Source organism: Hemiscyllium ocellatum, chromosome 50 (assembly GCF_020745735.1).
Source record: "Hemiscyllium ocellatum isolate sHemOce1 chromosome 50, sHemOce1.pat.X.cur, whole genome shotgun sequence".
NCBI classification, from domain to species: domain Eukaryota; kingdom Metazoa; phylum Chordata; class Chondrichthyes; order Orectolobiformes; family Hemiscylliidae; genus Hemiscyllium; species Hemiscyllium ocellatum.
In genome coordinates this window covers 7,296,007-7,318,751 of record NC_083450.1, presented here as the reverse complement: position 1 = coordinate 7,318,751, position 22,745 = coordinate 7,296,007, and the positions used below count along the sequence as shown (strand labels likewise).

Genomic DNA, 22,745 nt, shown 5'->3' with positions numbered 1-22,745 from the left:
TATGATAGTAGTGTTTTCCCAGTCGAATTCATGTTGCTTGTTGTCTGCGTGTGTGGCTACTAGGGATAGCTGGTCGTGTCGTTTCGTGGCTAGTTGATGTTCATGGATGTGGGTTGTTAGCTGTCTTCCTGTTTGTCCTATATAGTGTTTTGTGCAGTCCTTGCATGGGATTTTGTAAACTACATTACATTAGTTTTGCTCATGTTGGGTATCGGGTCCTTTGTTCTAGTGAGTTGTTGTCTGAGCGTGGCTGTCGGTTTGTGTGCCGTTATGAGTCCTAAGGGTCGCAGTAGTCTGGCTGTCAGTTCTGAAACGCTCCTGATGTATGGTAGTGTGGCTAGTCCTTTTGGTTGTGGCATGTCCTCGTTCCGTGGTCGGTCTCTTAGGCATCTGTTGATAAAGTTGCGCGGGTATCCGTTTTCGGCGAACAGAACCACAACAACGAGCACCCGAGCTACAAATCTTCGCACAAACCTTGAAGTCTCAGTCTTTTGGACTCCCCTACCCTGGAGAAAATTAGAGGGGCTTGGGTTTAGGGTGAGAGGGGAAAGGGACCTGAGGGGCAACTTTTTCACACAGAGGGTGTGTTGAATGAGCTGCCAGAGGAAGTGGTGGGGGCTGGTACAATGGCAGCATTTAAAAGGCATCTGGATGGGGACATGGATAGGAAGGGTTTGGAGGGATCTGGTTGAAAAATAGGACTAGATTAATTTAGGATATCTGTTCGGCACGGGCGTGTTGGACCACCAGAGTTTGATTTGGTGCCGTGCAGCTCTGTCACTGATAGGTCGCGTGTCAGGTCAGTCTGTCCTAACTGACTAGCCTTCCTACCTCTGGTTTCATCCTTGAGGTGGTGACACAGTGGGAATGTAGTGGACAGGTAATCCCGAACCCACCCACCCTAATGCTATGGGAGTGTGGCTTCAAAACCCACTAGACGTCCTGGTGGAATTTAAATTTCACAGATGTCATTGCATGGTAGACTAGACTCCAGGAACTGAATGGCCACCCCCTCCTGTTCCTAATGAATAAAATCAGAAGTAACTACTAGTCATAGTTTGGAAACCCCACCTGGTTCACTAAGGAGAAAGAAACCTGCCCTCCTTCCCTGGTCTGACCTCTGACTCCCAGAGCTTCAGTCAGCATTGTGACTTAACAGCGCCCTGTAATTAATCACCAGGGTAAGGGCTGGGTCACGTAGCTGCTCTTCCCTGTACCGGCCACAGCCGGTTTCAGAACAGCAAAGATTATTTCATAACTTTTTATTTTTGGACTAGTGTTCCTAGTCGCTGCTTAATTATCCTGAGTCATTCAGGCTTATGACTAACTGCCATGAGTAATAATCATATACAAAATTCCCAATGCCATTGTCAGTAAATGGGGTCGAGAGTCAACCTCCTGTATGGGCAAGAGAGCACATTCACTAGAGAGACGGAGATCGAAGAGAATTGGCTGAACAGGGACGAGGAACATTTATTCTCTGATGTTGCAATCTTCGGGGGGGGCGGGACCCATTTCAGTAGGGACTTTGAAAATGGAGCACCTGAGAAATACTGGGGGGGGGGGAAGCAACGGGGCGGGGAAGGGGTGTTGGGTGAGGAAGGGCACAGGACGGGGAAGCAGAATGGTGGCATCTTGAGCCGCATCGTTGTATAAGTTGCCCGACGTGTTCCCTGTGGTCAGTGCTTTGGTTTCTATCTCAAGGAGGGCGATAGAGAGTTCCAACCGACTGCACTGCCGCGCTGTCGAGTGGACAGCGACTGTAACTGCCCTGGTGACAGTTAATTTGGAGAAACGAGAGTCCGGAAACACACAAGTGATTTGATTTATTGTCACGTGTATTTTGTGAGAAAATACCGTGGGAAGTGTTGTAATAGTGTCGCCACTCTTCAGCCCCATCTTAGAACGTAAAAATAAACTAAAACATCGAATATAAAGGCAGAAGAATAAAGAAACTGTTCAATTTCCCAGCCCTTCATTACAGCCTTGGATCAAACATGGGCAAAAGGGCTGAATTCCAGAGGGGAGGGGAGGGGAGAGTGACAGCCCTTGACGTCAAGGCTGCATTTGACTGAGTGTGGCATCAAGGAGCCCTGGCAAAACTGGAATTGATGGGTAGCAGGGGGTAAACGCTGCTGGTCAGTCATCCCTGGCACAGATGGTTGTGGAGGGTCAGTCTTTTCAGGTCCAGGAGACCCTCGGGGTAGTGTCCTCGGCCCACCAATCTCCAGCTGCTTCATCAATGACCTTCCCTCTGTCACAAGGTCAGATGTGGGGATGTTCACTGATGTTTGCACAGTATTCAGCACCGTTCACAACTCCTCAGGTACTGAAGCAGTCCGTGCTCAACTGCAACAAGGTCTGGACAGTATCCAGCCTTGGGCCCGACAAGTGGCAAGTAACATTAGCACCAGACAAAGTGCCAGACAATGGCCATTACCAAGAAGAGGCACTCTAACCACCACCCCTTAACGTTCAGTGGTATTACCATCACTGAATTCCCCCATTGCCAACATCTATGGGCTTACCATTAACCAGAAACTCAGCTGGACTCAGCACATAAACACAGTGGCTGCAAGAGCAGGTCAGAGACTAGAGATACTGTAGCGAGTAACCCACCTCCTGACACCCCAACATCTAGCCACAAGTCAGGAGTGTGATGGAATACCTCCCACTTGCTCCAACAGCACCGAGACGCTTGACGCCATCCAGGTCAAAGCAACTGGCTTAATTGGCACCACATCTACAAACCTTCAATCCCTCCACCACGGTGTTCAGTCGCAGCAGTGTGTACCATCTACAAGATGCACTGCAGAAACTCACCAAAGATCCTCAGGCAGCACCTTCCAAACCCACGACCACTTCCATCTAAAAGGACGAGGGCAGCAGGTACTTGGGAACACACCAGGCTCCCCTCTGAGTCACTCATTGCCCTGATGTGGAACTCTACCGCTGTTCCCTTGGTCAACTCACCTCGTGGACTGCAGCGATTCAAGATGGCAGCTCAGCACCACCTTCTCAAGGGGCAACTGGGGATGGGCTATCGATGTTGGCCAGCCAGTGACGCTCAAGTCCCTCCAATGAATAAAAACATTTCTTTTGAGAAGCCCATTGCCCTGGGCCTAATGCCCAGGCCAGTGTTCCTTTGTTACACTGCCCCTGCTGGGATAGCAGTCACTATTCTAGTCATCCTCAGCTGCCTCCAATGAAATACTTTTTAAAACTAGTCCAATTGTGGTCTCGCCAGCCCCTTGTACAGTTGTATAAGAACTTTTTCCTTTCTATACCCTAACCCCCCTTGAAATCCAGGTCTCCATTCCATTAGCTTTCCTGATTACATGCTGTACCCATGCACTAACTTGCTTTCTTGATCAAGGAAGGGAGAGCATATAGAATCTTAATCTTTATAGAGAATGCTTAATCCCGACTGTCTCCTACATTGGTTTTGGTTGTCTGGAATGGGCTCAGAAAACGCTTCCCAGAATATTTCTTTATCCCTTGATTGACCCCATCTTTTTGTTAATACCTGCCTGGGAGTGTACATCGGGAAAGGGAGTCTGTTGATGATACCCAGATCAGTTTGAGCGAGAGGCAGGCTTGCTGAAGGATTCTCTGCTCCTGCCCACTGTTTAGAGTCAGGCATAGAGTATGGAACCCGATCCTTCGGGGTGGCTCAGTGGTTAGCACTGCTGCCTCCCAGCACCAGGGTCCCAGGTTCAATTCCCGCCTCGGGTAACTGTCTGTGCGGAGTTTGCACATTCTCTCTGTCCACGTAGGCTTCCTCTGGGTGCTCCGGTTTTCCTCCCACAGTCGCACGATGTGCAGGTCAGGTGAGTTGGCCACGCTAAATTGCCCGTAATGTTAGGTGCATTAGTTGGGGGGGGGGAAATTGGGTCTGGGTGGGTTACTCTTCGGAGGGTCGGGATGGACTAATTGGGCTGAAGGGCCTGTTTCCGCACTATAGGGACTCTAATCATCTGTACTGACCAGAACTCTGATCCGACCAAGTTCCATTTGGCCCCTATCCCTCTAAACCCTTCCGATTCATATACCCACCCACCCAGATGCCTTTTAAATATTGTTCTTGTACCAGCCTCCACTTCCTCTGGTGGATAGCTCCATACACGCAGCACCCTCTGTGTGGAAAAAGTTATCCCTTGGGTCCCTTTTAAATCTTTCCCCTCTCACCGTAACCCTATACCCTCCGCTACCCTTGGAACAAGGCTTTGTCTATTCACCATATCCATGCCCCTCATGCTTTTATAAACCTCCATAGGGTCTCCCCTCAGCTTAGGGCACTTCAGAGAAAAATAAATCTCCACTTTATTCATTTCCACCTCCCCCCCCCCCCCCCCCAACCATCTCAAACCCTGCAACATCCTTGCAAAACATTTCTGTACCCTCTCAAGTTTAACGGCATCCTCCTTCTAAAAGGTGACCAGAATTATACATACTGTTCCAAAATACTTGACCTCCCCAGTGTCCTGTACAACTGCAACATAACGTCTTGACTCTATATTCAAATGTTCTGTCTAACAAAGGCTAGTGTGTCAGCTACCACCCTCACCACCCTGTCTTAACCTGTGGCTCCTCTTTACAGGGACCAGGCACCTGCCCCTTGAGGTCCCTTTGTTCAGCAATGCCCCCCCTCCCCCCAAAGCCCGACCATTAATAGCACAGGCCCTGCTCTGATTGGTATTCCCAAAATGCAACAGCTCCCATTTATCTCCATCAAACCCCACCTGCCCCGCTCCTCAGCCCATTCACCCAATTGATCAAGATGCCTTTGTAATCTCAGGTAACCTTCCTCACCGTACCACCAACTCTGGTGTCACCTTAAAAGCTTTCTAACCACGCATCCCAGGTTTCTATCTGAATTATTTACACGAATTACCAAATGCAGTGAAGCCAGCACCCGATCCATGTTGGCACACTGTTGGTTACAGGCCTCCAGTTGAAACCGCAAACGTCTCCCACAACCTTCTGTCTCCAACCTTGAGGCCAATTTTGCATCCAGTGATCGAACCTTTGTAACCAGGCCACCATGTGGAACCTTGTTGTGTCTCACGGGGGATGCCCACCGTGTGGATCGCTTTGTTGTGTCTCACAGGGGATGCCCACTGTGTGGATCACTTTGTTGTAGCTCACGGGGGATGCCCACCGTGTGGAACACTTTGTTGTAGCTCACGGGGGATGCCCACCGTGTGGATCACTTTGTTGTAGCTCACGGGGGATGCCCACCGTGTGGATCACTTTGTTGTAGCTCACGGGGGATGCCCACCGTGTGGATCGCTTTGTTGTAGCTCACGGGGGATGCCCACCGCGTGGATCGCTTTGTTGTGTCTCACGGGGGATGCCCACCGCGTGGATCGCTTTGTTGTGTCTCACGGGGGATGCCCACCGCGTGGATCGCTTTGTTGTGTCTCACGGGGGATGCCCACCGCGTGGATCACTTTGTTGTGTCTCACGGGGGATGCCCACCGCGTGGATCGCTTTGTTGTAGCTCACGGGCGATGCCCACCACTCTGCCTTCATCCATCATCTTTGTCACCTCTTCGGAAATGTTAGTGAGACAATATCCCACGCAGAAAGCCGTGTTGTCCTTAATTCGTCCTTGCCTTTCCAAATGCCTGTAAATCCTGTCCCTCCAAATCCCATACAAGTTATTTCCCACGAATGTCAGGCTCGCTGGTCTTTAGTTCCCTGGCTTTTCCTTAATCTTTCTAGATAACGGTGCCTCGTTAGCCCGACCTCCAGTCTTCTGGCACCTCACCCGTCGCCCTTGTCTATACAAATATCTCAGCAGCAGGCCGAGTCATCACCTTGTCTAGTTTCCTACAAAGTTCTGGGAAATACCTGATCAGATCCCAGGGATTTATCTACCTTTTGTGTTTTAATGTATCCAGCTCTGCCTCTTCTGTAATGAATTGTTTTCAGGCCATTACTATTTACTTACCCAAGCTCGCTTACTTACATGTCCTTTTCCATGGTAAATACTGCCTAAATATTTGTTTCGTAGCTCACCCATCTCCTGTGGTTCCATACATAGATGGCCACATTGATCTTTAAGAGGCCCTATTCTCTCCCGAGTTACTCTTTCGCCCTTAATGTACTTGTAGAATCTCTTTGGATTCTTCTTTAACTCTGTTTGTCAAAGCTATCTCATGTCCCAATTTTGCCCTCCTGATTTCCCCCTTAAGTATACAGAGGAATCTCAATGATCTGAATTTTGGATGATCCGGCAAGATCAGAAGGTCCCAATGCCTGGCAAAACTGTTATTCGGCATTCGTTTAACCGGACAAAATACTCCCCGCCCATGTCCTTGAATAATGGGGTTCCTCTGTACTCCTAATGCCCTACACTCCTTGATTCACTTGATCCCAGTTTTCTGTATTTGATATGTCTGCTCCTTTTTCTTGACCAGAGCCTTAATTTGGAGAAAGTGAGAACTGCCGATGCTGGAGATCAGAGCTGAAAAATGTGTTGCCGGAAAAGCGCAGCAGGTCAGGCAGCAACCGAGGAGCAGGAGAATCGACGTTTCGGGCATAAGCTTCCTGAAGAAGGGCTTATGCCTGAAACGTCGATTCTCCTGCTCCTTTGATGCTGCCTGACCTGCTGCGCTTTTCCAGCAACACATTTTTCAGCTCAGAGCCTTAATTTCTCCAGTTATCCAGCATTCTCTACAACTACCAGCCTTGCCCTTCGCACTAACAGGAACATACTGTCTCTGACCTCGTTTTTAAAGGCCCCCATCTTTGAACCATCCCCTTACCCATGAATAGCTTCTCCAATCAGTTTGAAAGTTCCTGTGTAATACTGTCAAAATTGACCTTACTCCAATTTTATCTTTTTTTGATTAGTTCTGTCCTTTTGGATAATGATTTTAAAACTATTGGAATTATGATCTCTTGCAGAAATGGCGTCCGACATCGGAGGACCGCTGGGCGTACCGGTGACTGGGAGAGCTGGAGCAGGGACGCAGCCACAGTCCAGTGGGGGCATAGTATCCCGGGCACCGAAAAGACATCCAGGGTAAGGATGTTTAGATGTGTCACTAGATTAGGAGCGGGAGCTCATATATACAGGCATCTGGGCATAAGTTACAGGCTGGAATCTAATCCAGGGGTTCGGGGTGGGTTATATACAGAATAACAGATACCCCGGGAGGGAGTTACAGACTGGAATCTAATCGAGGGGTTCGGGGTGGGTTATATACAGAATAACAGATACCCCGGGAGGGAGTTACAGACTGGAATCTAATCGAGGAGTTCGGAGTGGGTTATATACAGAATAACAGATACCCCGGGAGGGAGTTACAGACTGGAATCTAATCGAGGGGTTCGGGGTGTGTTATATACAGAATAACAGATACCCAGGAGGGAGTTACAGACCGGAATCTAATCGAGGAGTTCGGGGTGGGTTATATACAGAATAACAGATACCCCGGGAGGGAGTTACAGACTGTAACTCCCTCCCGGGGTATCTGTTATTCTGTATATAACCCACCCCGAACCCCTCGATTAGATTCCAGTCTGTTCGGGGTGGGTTATATACAGAATAATAGATACCCAGGAGGGAGTTACAGACTGGAATCTAATCGAGGGGTTCGGGATGGGTTTTATACAGAATAACAGATACCCAGGAGGGAGTTACAGACTGGAATCTAATCGAGGGGTTCGGGATGGGTTTTATATATAGTGACAGTTCTGAGGCTACCTCGTGTACGCCAGTGAAAGAATGGTTGTAGAGTGTTGCCAGACTTTGGAAACATTGTGTACTCCAGCAAAAGTTTGCATTGAAGGCCCACCTTATTTTATAGAAAAAAAGCCTTAATTTTGATGTTTATTGAGGAATCTGAGATGGGTTGGATATTTTCAAACTTCAGATAGGTCGTCGGGGTGCAACCTGTGATTGGTTGGTTGTTCCTCGATGAGTTTGTAACCGGCGCCATGAAAGATGGAAGGTGGAAATGAGGTTAGCTCCCCGGCAGAGTTAGTAGAAATGCTTTTCCTGTCTGGTGGGCTGACCTGTGGAATTCTTTGCTCAACAAGCCATTAGACCGTAGATTTTAAATTTAGTCTGTCTGAATCGCGTCTTCCCCTCCTCTGTTCTCTCCAGCTTCCCTGTTGATGCTAGCAAGGGGTTCTTGTGTTGTACATCATGATCCCCTTTGCAGAGCCGATTGTTCAGTGCATTGGCGTGGTGGGTGCAATCTTCCTTTTAACAATTGTTTGTGCTTCGCCTCTTTCTAGACTTGACTTTGAGGACGATGATGACGGGGAGGGCAGCAGCAAGTTCCCGAGGTTTGTGTGGCTCTGTTTTCTCATTTTAGCCATTGAGGAGCTGCGGTCAAGCGTGGTGAGATTTATCCCCATCCCCATCCTCTGCTGTTCCACCTTCCCCAGTACCATCCCCGTCATACCTTTCCTTTCCCATTATCCCCCTCATATTATGCCGGTTCTGTCCCTCGCCACACCACCCTATTCTGTGCGTTAGCCCCGCTCTTCCAGGTTCCCATTGGTAAAATAATTTACACGTACCTAATGTTGGGGGTGAAGTACACTGTTCAAATGTCCCTAATGCGTTAAGGGAAACTATTGGGTTGCGGATTGGATTGGTTGGTCGGGGGGACTGACTTCCATAGTACTGCGTTGTGTGAATCTCCACCACAGTGGGTGTGTGAAGCATTAACCCTTAATCTTTTCTGTCTAGGTGTGATGAAGAGCAAGGGCCCAATGACAAAGAGAGATTTGCCAGGTAACAATATTCTAAACATGCAGTTGGTTCTAAGTATTCCTTGCGGTGTTGAGAGAGAGGGCGTAGAACCCAGAACATCGAACAATCCAGCGCAGAACAGGCCCTTCGGCCCTCGATGTTGTGCTGACCTGTGAACTATTCTGAGCTCATCCCCCTACACTATCCCATCATCATCTGTTTGCTTATCCAAGGATTGTTTAAATCTCCTCAATGTGGCTGAGTTACCTACATTGGGCGTTCCACACCCTTACCACTCTCTGAGTGAAGAACCTGCCTCTGACATCTGCCTTAAATCGATCACCCCTCAGTTTGTCTTTACGCCTCTTTGTACAAGCTGATGTCACCATCCTAGGAAAAAGACTTTCACTGTCCACCCTATCTAGTCCACTGACCATCTTCTATGTCTCTATCAAATTTCCTCTTAGCCTTCTTCTTTCCCATGAGAACAGACCCAAGTCTCTCAGCCTTTCCTCATAAGAGCTTCTCTCCAGACCAGGCAACATCCTAGTAAATCTCCTCTGCACCTTTTCCAATGCTTCCACATCCTTCCTGTAATGGGGTGACCAGAACTGTACACAATATTCCAAATGTGGCTGCACCAGCGTATTGTTGCAGCACGATATTGCGGCTCTGGAACTCAATCCCTCTCCCAATGAAACCTAACACACCGTATGCCTTCTTAACAGCACTATCAACCTGGGTGGCAACTTTCAGGGATCTATGTGCATGGACTCCAAGATCCCTCTGCACATTCACACTACCAAGAATCCTTCCATTGACCCAGTACTCTGCCTTCCTGTTATTCTTGCCAAAGTGAATGACCTCACACTTAGCTGCGTTGAACTCCATTTTAGCTGCATTGGACTCCACGGTGCTGGAACTCGGCTGCACGGTGTCCCTCATTCCCAGTCAGTGGCTGTGGGGAAACCAAATGGAAAGGAAATGGCTCTTTAGATGTTGCTTGGGGCTACTGTACGTTAGGGTTAAAATCCAGACCGGGGAAAGTTCACCTCACTGCCTGGGGTTCAGTGAGGATCCTTCAGGCAGCGGCGCTGAAGGGACTGTGGATGTGCTTGGGATTGCGCTGTGCGCAAACAGTTTTGTCTCAGTAGTAGCAGTCACCAAGTCTCTTTGGCCCTGCGGCACTTTGAGGTGTCCCAAGGCAACGAGGAAGCATGGGGTCGTCTGCCTTCCCATGTGGGCACATGCTGTTCCTTTTGTCTATGGCGGAAGCTCATTGTTCTTCCCACCGCCCCAGAGAGAACCACAGCGAGATCGAGCGGCGTCGCCGGAACAAGATGACGGCGTACATCACGGAGCTGTCAGACATGGTGCCGACCTGCAGCGCCCTGGCCCGCAAGCCAGACAAGCTGACCATCCTGCGCATGGCCGTGTCTCACATGAAGTCCCTGCGGGGCACGGGAAACACTTCGGCTGACGGAACGTACAAGCCATCCTTTCTGACCGACCAGGTGAGGGGGCTCGGGGCTGGCGAAACGTACCGTTGTTGTTGTTGTTGTTGTTGTTGTTGCAATGATTGACGTGAAACTGGCGATGTGTGTGAAGGTGATCAATAGCAGGGTCTTGGGATTTTTGGATGAGAGCTGAGAGACTGAGCAACTCCATAAACTCGCCACATCAATCAGCTGGCTTGGAATTTGACACTGGGCTCATGGGGAGTATTAACTTCAGTTGAACAGAAGGCTGCGATGCCATCTTTCTTGGGGTGGCATGGTGGCTCAGTCGTGCCTCACAGTGCCAGGGGCCTGGGTTTAGTTTCACCCACCGGCCACTTTCTGCAAATTCTCTCGCCTGTGCCTTTGTGGGGTTCCTCCCACAGTCCACAGATGTGCAGTTCAGAGTGGATTGGCCGTCCTAAATGGCCCATTCATATCCAGGGATGTGCAGGCGAGGTGGGCTAGCCAGAGAAAATTTGGGTGCACCAGGATAGGATAGAGCTGTTTGGATGGGATGCTTTTCGGAGGGTCTTCAGCCCAACTCGTCCATGCTGACCAGAATACCTGAACCTAAACTAGACCCATTTTCCAGCACTTGGCCAGTGTGGACTCAATGGGTTGAATGGACTGCAGGTATTCTATGCAATGCGAGCCTTGCTGACTAGGATGGGTGATCCAGTAACGGGACAGCCAAATATATTTCCCAGTCGGGTTGGTGTGGCTTGGAGGGGACTTGATATTCCCACGTGTTTGTTCCACTCATCCTTTTAGCTGGTAGATATTACAGCTTGAGAAGGTGGTTTTGATGGTCTCTTTTATCGTGGAAATGGTGCACACAAATGTGAGCAGATGTGATGCCCTTCAAACGGGTTGCGTTGTCTTGGATGGAATGTTGGAGCTGGACTCGTCCAGGCGAGTCAAGCGCGCTCTATTACACTCCTGGCTTGTGCCTTGTCGATGATGGGGCAGGCTTTGGGGACGGAGGGTGGTCAGGCGATGAGTTCCTCGCTCCAGCCTTCGAACTGCTCTGTGTTCCAACGGCTTTTCTCCCCTCTGTGCTAACCTTCCAGGAGGTGACCCTGCAAGTTGTCTGCTTTGATCTTGTTTTCTGGGGCTAGGTGTTGACTTGAGAGGTGAGCGCGCCACCCAGAGCCAGGTAAGCTTCCAGACAGCAGCAGCGCAGCTCTCGTTCCGTCTCGCCTGGAGTGGGAGTTGAACCCACGCAGTGGTGGGGAGGGATGCTGCGGAGGTCAGTGATGAAGTTGATGGTATTTTGTTTCTCGTGACCCAAGGAGCTGAAGCACTTGATCCTGGAAGCGGCGGACGGCTTCCTGTTTGTGGTGGCCTGCGAGACGGGCAAAATAATCTACGTGTCTGACTCTGTCACTCCAGTCCTCAACCAGCCGCAGTCCGAGTGGTTCGGCAGCACCCTGTATGACCAGGTCCATCCAGATGACGTGGACAAGCTGCGGGAGCAGCTCTCCACCTCTGAGAACGCCATGACAGGTAAAGGAGGCTGCTTGGGTTTGAATTTGGGTGGGGTTTGTCGGCATCGACGGAAGTGGTTAGCACTGTTGTCTCTCAGCGCCGCGGACCTGGGTACGGTTGACTATCTGTACGGAGTTTGTCCATTAACCCCCGTGTCTGCGTGGGTTTCCTCCGGGTGCTCCGGTTTCCTTCCACAGTCCTTCCGCAGGCCAGGCTAAATTACCCCTTGTACCCAGGGATGTGCAGGTTAGGGTGGATTGGCCATGCTAAATTGTCCCATAGTGCCCAGGGATGTGCAGGTTAGGGTGGATTGGCCATGCTAAATTGTCCCATAGTGCCCAGGGATGTGCAGGTTAGGGTGGATTGGCCATGCTAAATTGTCCCATAGTGCCCAGGGATGTGCAGGTTTGGGTGGATTGGCCATGCTAAATTGTCCCATAGTGCCCAGGGATGTGCAGGTTAGGGTGGATTGGCCATGCTAAATTGTCCCGTAGTGCCCAGGGATGTGCAGGTTAGGGTGGATTGGCCATGCTAAATTGTCCCGTAGTGCCCAGGGATGTACAGGTTAGGGTGGATTGGCCATGCTAAATTGTCCTGTAGTGCTCAGGGATGTGCAGGTTAGGGTGGATTGGCCATGCTAAATTGTCCCGTAGTGCCCAGGGATGTACAGGTTAGGGTGGATCGGCCATGCTAAATTGTCCCGTAGTGCCCAGGGATGTGCGGGTTAGGGTGGATTGGCCATGCTAAATTGTCCTGTAGTGCGCAGGGATGTGCAGGTTAGGGTGGATTGGCCATGCTAAATTGTCCCGTAGTGCCCAGGGATGTGCAGGTTTGGGTGGATTGGCCATGCTAAATTGTCCCATAGTGCCCAGGGATGTGCAGGTTAGGGTGGATTGGCCATGCTAAATTGTCCCATAGTGCCCAGGGATGTGCAGGTTAGGGTGGATTGGCCATGCTAAATTGTCCCATAGTGCCCAGGGATGTGCAGGTTAGGGTGGATTGGCCATGCTAAATTGTCCCATAGTGCCCAGGGATGTGCAGGTTAGGGTGGATTGGCCATGCTAAATTGTCCCATAGTGCCCAGGGATGTGCAGGTTAGGGTGGATTGGCCATGCTAAATTGTCCCATAGTGCCCAGGGATGTGCAGGTTAGGGTGGATTGGCCATGGGGAAATTGTACCATAAAAAAGCAGGATTACAGGGATAAGGGTGGGGGAGAGGGTCTGGCTCTTCGGAGGGTTGATGTGGACTTGATGGGTTGAATGGCCTACTTTTCACGCTGTCGAGAGTCTGCGATTTATACAGGGTGGTCAGTTACCATGAACAAGTGTTGGTTCAGCATTGACCCCCCACCCCCCTCTGTGTGTTGAGCTGTGATTGGAGGAGATGGCAGTGAGGACTGCAGGACATGGTGGGGGATGGAGGGATTTGAAAGTGAGGATTAGAATTGTGGCGTGGGGGACAGCCATCTGAAAAGGTTGAATGGGATTAATTGGAATTTGGATACGGGTTGGTGGTGGGGGTAGCAGAGATTTAGATAAGCTGTGTCCTGAGGGGGAAATGAGGTACAAATCATGTTAAGTTCCATTTCTTTTCCTATTTGGACTAGGTCGGATTTTGGACCTGAAGACCGGCACTGTGAAGAAAGAAGGACAGCAGTCCTCGATGAGAATGTGCATGGGTTCGCGGAGGTCTTTCATCTGCAGAGTGAGGTGATTTACATCGATGTATTTGACCCCTAAGTGCCCCTTCTAAATGTATAACGTGGTTTCACTGCTTTGCCGTTGCAAGTGATGTTGTGAAATTTGAAAGGGTTCAGAAAAGATTGACAAGGATGTTGCCAGGGCTGGAGGATTTCAGCTACAGGCTGAACAGGCTTGGGGCTGTTTTCCCTGGAGTGTCGGAGGCTGAGGGGTGACCTTATAGAGGTTTATAAAATCATGAGGGGCATGGATAGGGTAAATAGGCAAGGTCTTTTCCCTGGGGTGGGGGAGCCCAGAACTAGAAGGGCATAGGTTTAGGGTGAGAGGGGAAAGGGACCTGAGAGGCAACTTTTTCCACACAGAGGGTGGTACGTGTATGGAATGAGCTGCCAGAGGAAGTGGTGGAGGCTGGTACAATTGCAACATTTAAGAGGCATTTGGACGGGTATATGAATAGGAAGGGTTTGGAGGGATATGGGCCGGGTGCTGGCAGGTGGGACTAGATTGGGTTGGGATGGATGTGTTGGACCGAAGGGTCTATTTCCATGCTGTACATCTCTATGTAGTCTTCCAGTCACTTTTTATTCCTTGATCTGTGTGAATGCTTTGGGAAGGGCTGGATGTGACTAGGCAGACAAAAAATGCAGGTGCTGTATGTGATGATGCTGTGGCTTTAAGAGGTTACTTTGTTCATTTTTTTTATTGGGGAGGTTGTAGGTCGAGCCGTCTACCAACACCGTGAGAGTAAACAGCTTGTGAGGTTTATTTTCTTTAAGCTGGAACAATAGAAGCAGCCTGGCTGGGTGCCGGGATCTTGAGATTATTAAAAAGGATTTTAGATTCCGCTTTAAGCCGTTACTGTTGTGAGCTGGAGGTCACAGCTATCACTGCTCCTCCCAGTTACGGATGGGGTTTCTGTCTACTTCTGGCACCAAGTCAAACTGAGAAGAATAGATTTGTCTATGGGCTGTGTTGATGGAATGTTACTGTATTGGAACAGTTAATTCCTAATACGTACTGTATCTATTATTCAGTTGTTTTCTAATAATTAAGTTATTCTAAGTTCCTCTTTCTTTGGGTATTTTAAATATGGTGCTGAAATAAATTGCGTTTTGCTTAACTTCTGAGCAGTTTGACCAGTTACATCACTTCGGGAACAGGCACTTCACATTTCCCTTTAAAGAAGAAAATATTAAGGTCTGGGCTATGTTTGTGAAAATATTTTGAGGGGGGATCAGGCCTGGTCAATAACGAATGTTATGTCTGAGTTACGACGGGTATGCATATTCCCTTATATATTCCACTCCTCCACTGACCGTCACAGGGGTTGCATTTAAGAAGGGAGTATGACTCCCGTGCCAGAGACAAGTCAGTTAGTTTTTTTTAAATTTGCAAATAAAGAAGCAGTTCATTATAATGGCATCCTACTGAAGTAAACATGCAAGGGGTATAACCTGTATAAATATATGAAACTCTTCTCTTGAAAAAACTGACAGACATCAGTGTCTCGGGGTGAGAAAATATACAAAACTAAATATCATCTTAAACGTACTGTGACCAGGTAGCAGTTAACTTTTGGAAAAAGGTTATTCTTTGATTGTTCGAATGTTTGTCCATCGCCAAAGTCACTTTACGCACAGGCTGTTGGCTATAGGGTGGCCTTCTGGGTCAGTTATAACTAGCTGTATTCCCTTCTGTGGGGTGACTTTATGGGTCAGTTATAACACGCTGTATTCCCTTCTGTGGGAGTGGCTTTATGGGTCAGTTATAACTAGCTGAATTCCCTTCTGTGGAGTGACTTTATGGGTCAGTTATAACTCGCTGTATTCCCTTCTGTGGAGTGACTTTATGGGTCAGTTATAACTAGCTGTATTCCCTTCTGTGGGAGTGGCTTTATGGGTCAGTTATAACTCGCTGTATTCCCTTCTGTGGGGTGACTTTATGGGTCAGTTATAACTCGCTGTATTCCCTTCTGTGGGGTGACTTTATGGATCAGTTATAACTCGCTGTATTCCCTTCTGTGGGAGTGGCTTTATGGGTCAGTTATAACTAGCTGTATTCCCTTCTGTGGAGTGGCTTTATGGATCAGTTATAACTCGCTGAATTCCCTTCTGTGGGAGTGGCTTTATGGGTCAGTTATAACTCGCTGTATTCCCTTCTGTGGGGTGACTTTATGGATCAGTTATAACTCGCTGTATTCCCTTCTGTGGGAGTGGCTTTATGGGTCAGTTATAACTAGCTGTATTCCCTTCTGTGGAGTGGCTTTATGGATCAGTTATAACTCGCTGAATTCCCTTCTGTGGGAGTGGCTTTATGGGTCAGTTATAACTAGCTGTATTCCCTTCTGTGGGAGTGACTTTATGGGTCAGTTATAACTAGCTGTATTCCCTTCTGTGGAGTGGCTTTATGGGTCAGTTATAACTCGCTGTATTCCCTTCTGTGGAGTGGCTTTATGGATCAGTTATAACTAGCTGTATTCCCTTCTGTGGGGTGACTTTATGGGTCAGTTATAACTAGCTGTATTCCCTTCTGTGGGAGTGGCTTTATGGGTCAGTTATAACTAGCTGTATTCCCTTCTGTGGGAGTGGCTTTATGGGTCAGTTATAACTTGCTGAATTCCCTTCTGTGGAGTGGCTTTATGGGTCAGTTATAACTAGCTGTATTCCCTTCTGTGGGAGTGGCTTTATGGATCAGTTATAACTAGCTGTATTCCCTTCTGTGGGAGTGGCTTTATGGGTCAGTTGTGGTTAGCTGTATTCCCTTCTGTGGAGTGACTTTATGGGTCAGTTATAACTTGCTGAATTCCCTTCTGTGGAGTGGCTTTATGGGTCAGTTATAACTAGCTGTATTCCCTTCTGTGGGAGTGGCTTTATGGGTCAGTTATAACTAGCTGTATTCCCTTCTGTGGAGTGGCTTTATGGGTCAGTTATAACTCGCTGTATTCCCTTCTGTGGAGTGGCTTTATGGATCAGTTATAACTAGCTGTATTCCCTTCTGTGGAGTGGCTTTATGGGTCAGTTATAACTAGCTGTATTCCCTTCTGTGGGAGTGGCTTTATGGATCAGTTATAACTAGCTGTATTCCCTTCTGTGGGAGTGGCTTTATGGGTCAGTTGTGGTTAGCTGTATTCCCTTCTGTGGAGTGACTTTATGGGTCAGTTATAACTTGCTGAATTCCCTTCTGTGGAGTGGCTTTATGGGTCAGTTATAACTAGCTGTATTCCCTTCTGTGGGAGTGGCTTTATGGGTCAGTTATAACTAGCTGTATTCCCTTCTGTGGAGTGGCTTTATGGGTCAGTTATAACTCGCTGTATTCCCTTCTGTGGAGTGGCTTTATGGATCAGTTATAACTAGCTGTATTCCCTTCTGTGGGGTGACTTTATGGGTCAGTTATAACTAGCTGTATTCCCTTCTGTGGGAGTGGCTTTATGGGTCAGTTATAACTAGCTGTATTCCCTTCTGTGGGAGTGGCTTTATGGGTCAGTTATAACTTGCTGAATTCCCTTCTGTGGAGTGGCTTTATGGGTCAGTTATAACTAGCTGTATTCCCTTCTGTGGGAGTGGCTTTATGGATCAGTTATAACTAGCTGTATTCCCTTCTGTGGGAGTGGCTTTATGGGTCAGTTGTGGTTAGCTGTATTCCCTTCTGTGGAGTGACTTTATGGGTCAGTTATAACTAGCTGAATTCCCTATTGTGGAGTGGCTTTATGGGTCAGTTATGGTTAGCTGTATTCCCTTCTGTGGAGTGACTTTATGGGTCAGTTATAACTAGCTGTATTCCCTTCTGTGGAGTGGCTTTATGGATCAGTTATAACTCGCTGTATTCCCTTCTGTGGAGTGACTTTATGGGTCAGTTATGGTTAGCTGTATTCCCTTCTGTGGAGTGACTTTATGGGTCAGTTATAACTAGCTGTATTCCCTTCTGTGGAGTGACTTTATGGGTCAGTTATAACACGCTGTATTCCCTTCTGTGGGGTGACTTTATGGGTCAGTTATGGTTAGCTGTATTCCCTTCTGTGGAGTGACTTTATGGGTCAGTTATAACTAGCTGTATTCCCTTCTGTGGGGTGACTTTATGGATCAGTTATAACTAGCTGTATTCCCTTCTGTGGAGTGACTTTATGGGTCAGTTATAACTAGCTGTATTCCCTTCTGTGGGAGTGACTTTATGGGTCAGTTATAACTAGCTGTATTCCCTTCTGTGGAGTGGCTTTATGGATCAGTTATAACTCGCTGTATTCCCTTCTGTGGGGTGACTTTATGGGTCAGTTATAACACGCTGTATTCCCTTCTGTGGGGTGACTTTATGGGTCAGTTATGGTTAGCTGTATTCCCTTCTGTGGAGTGACTTTATGGGTCAGTTATAACTAGCTGTATTCCCTTCTGTGGGAGTGGCTTTATGGATCAGTTATAACTAGCTGTATTCCCTTCTGTGGGAGTGACTTTATGGGTCAGTTATAACTAGCTGTATTCCCTTCTGTGGGAGTGGCTTTATGGGTCAGTTATAACTCGCTGAATTCCCTTCTGTGGAGTGGCTTTATGGATCAGTTATAACTCGCTGTATTCCCTTCTGTGGGGTGGCTTTATGGATCAGTTATAACTCGCTGTATTCCCTTCTGTGGGGTGACTTTATGGGTCAGTTATGGTTAGCTGTATTCCCTTCTGTGGAGTGACTTTATGGGTCAGTTATAACTAGCTGTATTCCCTTCTGTGGGAGTGGCTTTATGGATCAGTTATAACTAGCTGTATTCCCTTCTGTGGAGTGACTTTATGGATCAGTTGTGGTTAGCTGAATTCCCTTCTGTGGAAATACATGTAGATTTCAGAACCTTTTTTCAAGACTGCTGAGTTTTGATAACATTTTCTAGTGGGCTTATGACATACAAACTTTGAACGATTTTGGATTTTTATTTCCATGCAAGTCCAAGGTTTGGATATATGTCCACGAAATGATATTCTGAAGTAATATTTATCTTTCTGAATATAATGTATCTTCACAAGTAAATAGGCATTTTTGGCCCTGACTTTCTTGGGCTTGTACGCTGGCAGTGCTGTTGATGGGTTGTTTGATTTTGGCCCCAAGTGTTATGGACCAGTCCAAACCACTTCCAAAATATATTCGGAAGATATGCTTAGCTTGAAAATAAGTTGCGTTCTGAATGCAATTCGATGGGTCAAACTACAATACTTGAAGTAAACACACCCTTGATTCATACACCATAGTTAAAATACAACAAAAGAGAGAAATTGGAATAACAACTCGCTTGGAAAGCTTAACCAAATAATAGGTTAGTTAACTACTAACCAGTAACCACTATTAATTAACTGTTCCAATGTAGTAATATTCCCACAAATAAACACTTGGCAAGTGGCAAATTAACGTCAAAAAGATTGTCTCGCATGCAATCCTAGCAGCAGTAGGAAAAACATCAAGAGAAAATTGAGTAATGGAGAGGTGTACCAGCTTCGAGACCCAGTAATATCTACGGCTGAAAAACTAAAAACTCTGGTTCTGTCGGAGCTTGTCCCACCCATTCAGGCTGCTTCTATTGTTCCAGCTTCCTATAAAAACAAACTCCAAGGCCTTTCAAACTGTTTACTCTACTGGCTCTGAGAGGACAGCTCAGCATCTCTGCCTTAAAACCTCTCTTCAAAACACAAACCAGAAACAAAACACACCCTTTAAAGCCATCGTATCGCCACAGGCCGTTAAAGTGGTTTGAGGAGTCCGGAGGTTGTGGGAGGGCAATATATTGCGATTCTACAGCTCTGGTTGGGGAAAGACACAGAGAGCTGATGAGCAAGTCGAATTGAGTTTTTCAGGCAACTTTTCCAGGTGCCTCCCGAGTTTGAATTCTAACAGTTTTGCTGTTTCCAAGGTGTGGGAATGCGACAGAGGATCCGGCATCCATGAGCAGGCTCAGCTTCCTGAGGAACAGATACAGGTGATCCGGCAGATTTGGCCCCCCTGTGCCCGTGCTTCTACGCCGTGCAAGCCTCCTGCCCCTTTTACCCCACCCCCCCACTTCATCTCACCCCATCACCATATCCTTCAGTTCCTTTCTCCCTTGTATTTATCCAGCTCCCCGCTTTTCAATGCCTCCCCTCCCACGAGTGGGAGGGTGTTCCCCATCCTCCTTGTGCTTTCCAGATTGCTTCCCAGTTCCTGATTGGAATGAGTTAATTAGTCTTGTGCAGAATTGTTCAGTTCCCCCAAACTCCGAGGAAAGATGCGTTGAGCAGAACCTCTGAGAATCAAGAGGCACAGGAAACAGAGGAGACCTCTTATCCCATCATACCTGTTCTGCTGTTGAGCTAGATTATGTCTGATATGATTATGGGCATGATTACAGGTCCTAAATTGCTACGAGTCTCAGCACTCGATCCTGTGGCATTCCTACCAGCTAGGCTTACAATCGTGGAAACGACCCACCTTCATTAGCCTGCCCTCCGTCTGCTGGAGTACATCAGGCCCAGCACCACAAGGTCTCGGCTTCAGCAGTAATCTTTTTAACGTGGTGCCTCATTAAATGCCTTTTGTGAACCCAAACATACTCCATCGACTGATTACCCCTCTATCTACTCAGCTAGCTCAATGTTCAAAAGAAGCAAGAGTGGTGCTGGAAACGCACAGCAGGCCAGGCAGCATCCGAGGAGCAGAAGAATCGACGTTTCGGGCAGAAGCCCTTCATCATCCGATCCTGACTAAGTTCTCTGGCCCAAAACGTGGATTCTCCTGCTCCTCAGTTGCTGCCTGGCCTGCTGCGCTTTTCCAGCGTCCCACACTCGGCTCTGATTTCCAGCATCTGCAGTTCTCACTCTCTCCCAATCTTCACAAGAACCCTGATTGATCAAACCCGACATTTCCCTTTTCACTAAACCACGTTGGAGTCTGCCTGGATACCTTGTGACCTTCTAAGTATCCGAGCTAGTGTTTCCTTAAAAATGGATTCCAGCAACTTTCCACCCTTTACACCAACTGACCTAGAATTTCCTGCTTGCTGTTTCCCTCCTTTCTTCAGCCAAGTTGCCTTATTTGTAGTTTTGCAATTCACAGGAATTTGTGATTCCAATAAACATTTCCAGCCCCATCTTTTAAGGGTAGGCCCTGTCAGATTTGGGGGTTCTGCTAGCCAGTTTTCCACGTACTCTTCCAAGTTTTATTGTTAGTACTTCCACTCGACATAAACCTTGGTGCTTTGCGTCTTTCACGACCTTGTTAAAAGTGACTTGAGTTCGTAAGAAAGACAACCCACTTGAACAACGTCCCATCTGCCACCTTTTAACAGCTGCTCCGTCCATCATCGACGCACAATCAACAGCAGTGTGTACCATCCACAAGACACACTGTGGCAACTTGCTTAGGGGTCCTTTCAGACCTCCCAAACCCATGACTTCCAACGCCATAAAAGAGCTGAAAATGTGTTGCTGGAAAAGCGCAGCAGGTCAGGCAGCATCCAAGGAACAGGAGATTCGACGTTTCTGTTCCTTGGACCTGAAACGTTGAATCTCCTGTTCCTTGGATGCTGCCTGACCTGCTGCGCTTTTCCAGCAACACATTTTCAGCTCTGATCTCCAGCATCTGCAGACCTCACTTTCTCCAACGTCGTAAAAGAGCAAAGGTGTCGATACCTGGGTATGTCGTTCCCCTCTGCCATCCTGACTTGGAAGTGTACTGAGAAGTTCCTTCAGTGTCACTGGGACCAAAGCCCTGGAGCACTCTCCCTAACCTTTATTCTAGATGTCCCTACAGCAGATGGCATGCTGGTACCACCTGGAGGGGCGATCACGGGTACGGCCAGTGATGCCCGCCTCCTGTCAGGGCGTTTTGATCATCTCCCCCGTCACCCTAAAGGATTAGAGAGGCTTGACCCCTTCTGCGGAAGGGGAATCGCCAGCTATATCCTTGGTATAGAGGTGTTGACGTTCCGGCCCGAAGCTGGGTTTTTTTTTGTGTGGGATATTTCCTACCATCCTCATTTCCTCACGCTCCTGTCTTTCATCCTGTTCCCAGAAACGGACTAGGTCCAGTCAAAGAAGGCGAGACTCAGTATGTGGTCGTGCACTGCACAGGTTACATCAAAGCCTGGCCTCCCGCAGGTGAGCTTGCGCCCGGTTTTGCGTGGATGTTGGATTTGGCGCCGAGGCTGCAGGTTACGGGAGAGTGAGGTGGCTGCCGGTGGGCTTGTGGGGAGCAGGCCGCAGGGGAGTGGGGTCGAGGAAGCGGGCTTTGAACGGTGGCTGTTGTCGTTGTTTCTCAGGTGTGACGCTCCCCGACGATGAGCCAGACGGTCAAGGGAACAAGTTTTGCCTGGTGGCGATCGGGCGTCTGCAGGTAAGACCAGACTTGGACTCGTGTCGAAAGTGGCTGAGGGCACTGCCAGCCAACGCTACAGTCTTCGACAAAAAGTGCGGTGCTGGAAACGCACGGCCAGTCAGGCAGCATCTGAGGAGCAGGAGAGTCGACGTTTCACACGTAACGAATGTGGGGTGTGCTTGCCTGACAGGCTGTGCGTTTCCAGCACCACAGCTTTTTGACTCTAATCTCCAGCATTGGCAGTCCTCACTTTCTCAGCGTTGTTATACAGCATGGACATAAACCCTTTAGTCCAACTCGTCCATGCTGAACTGATGTCCTAAATTAATCAAATCCCATTTGAGGGAGCGATGGTGGTGTTTGAATGATCAGTGCTACGCATTGAAATGGGTGTGGCATTGTTCAGGGGAGAGGGCGGGGGCGACCTTGTCAGAGCTTAGATTATCCGCTGTGAAATTACTCCGGGAGAATTTCAATGGGCCCAGTCCTGTGATTGGCCTCTGTGATGAGGATTGGGGTCCAACGTCATGGATGTTTCACGGCAAAGTGCCGTTCACTCTCAATTCAGTCCCGTCTCCAACTGCCACGGGGCACAGAGGAGACCGGGACATTAAATGTCTTCAAGGCAGAGATTGATAAATTCTTAATCTTGCAAGAAATTAAGGGATGATGGGGGAAGAGTGCGGAGAAGTGCTGTTGAAATGCCCATCAGCCATGGTCGAATGACTGAGTGGGCTCGATGGGCTGAATGGCCTTACTGCTGCTGTGGGGAAGGTGGCAGCCATTTGATGTGCAGTGAATTCCCAGGAACTTGGTGGGAGGTGGGTGCTGTGTGGGTGAAGGTGATGGCCTAGTGGGATTATCACTGGGCTGTTAATCTGGAACGGCCTGGGGACCTGGGTTCGATTCCCGCCATGAGAAAATGGTGGAATTTTGAATTCATTAAAACTCTGGAGTGAAGAGTCTAATGGTGACCATGAATTCATTTGTTGGAACATCCCATCTGGTTGACTAATGTCCTTTT

At 48.3% G+C, this 22,745-nt stretch overlaps 1 protein-coding gene across 2 annotated transcripts in view; it reads left to right on the top strand.

Moving 5' to 3' along the window:
• LOC132805595 (aryl hydrocarbon receptor nuclear translocator-like) overlaps positions 1–22,745 on the top strand; it is a 46,424-nt gene that overhangs the window by 4,441 nt on the left and 19,238 nt on the right. For both annotated transcript variants that reach the window (XM_060820729.1, XM_060820728.1), the window contains exons 2-10: positions 6,916–7,033; positions 8,254–8,304; positions 8,714–8,758; positions 10,017–10,230; positions 11,508–11,721; positions 13,312–13,414; positions 19,284–19,349; positions 21,419–21,504; positions 21,666–21,739. In XM_060820729.1, coding sequence (XP_060676712.1) covers positions 6,918–7,033; positions 8,254–8,304; positions 8,714–8,758; positions 10,017–10,230; positions 11,508–11,721; positions 13,312–13,414; positions 19,284–19,349; positions 21,419–21,504; positions 21,666–21,739 — 969 coding nt within the window. In that variant the 5' untranslated portion in view covers positions 6,916–6,917. The remainder of the gene's footprint in view (positions 1–6,915; positions 7,034–8,253; positions 8,305–8,713; positions 8,759–10,016; positions 10,231–11,507; positions 11,722–13,311; positions 13,415–19,283; positions 19,350–21,418; positions 21,505–21,665; positions 21,740–22,745) is intronic.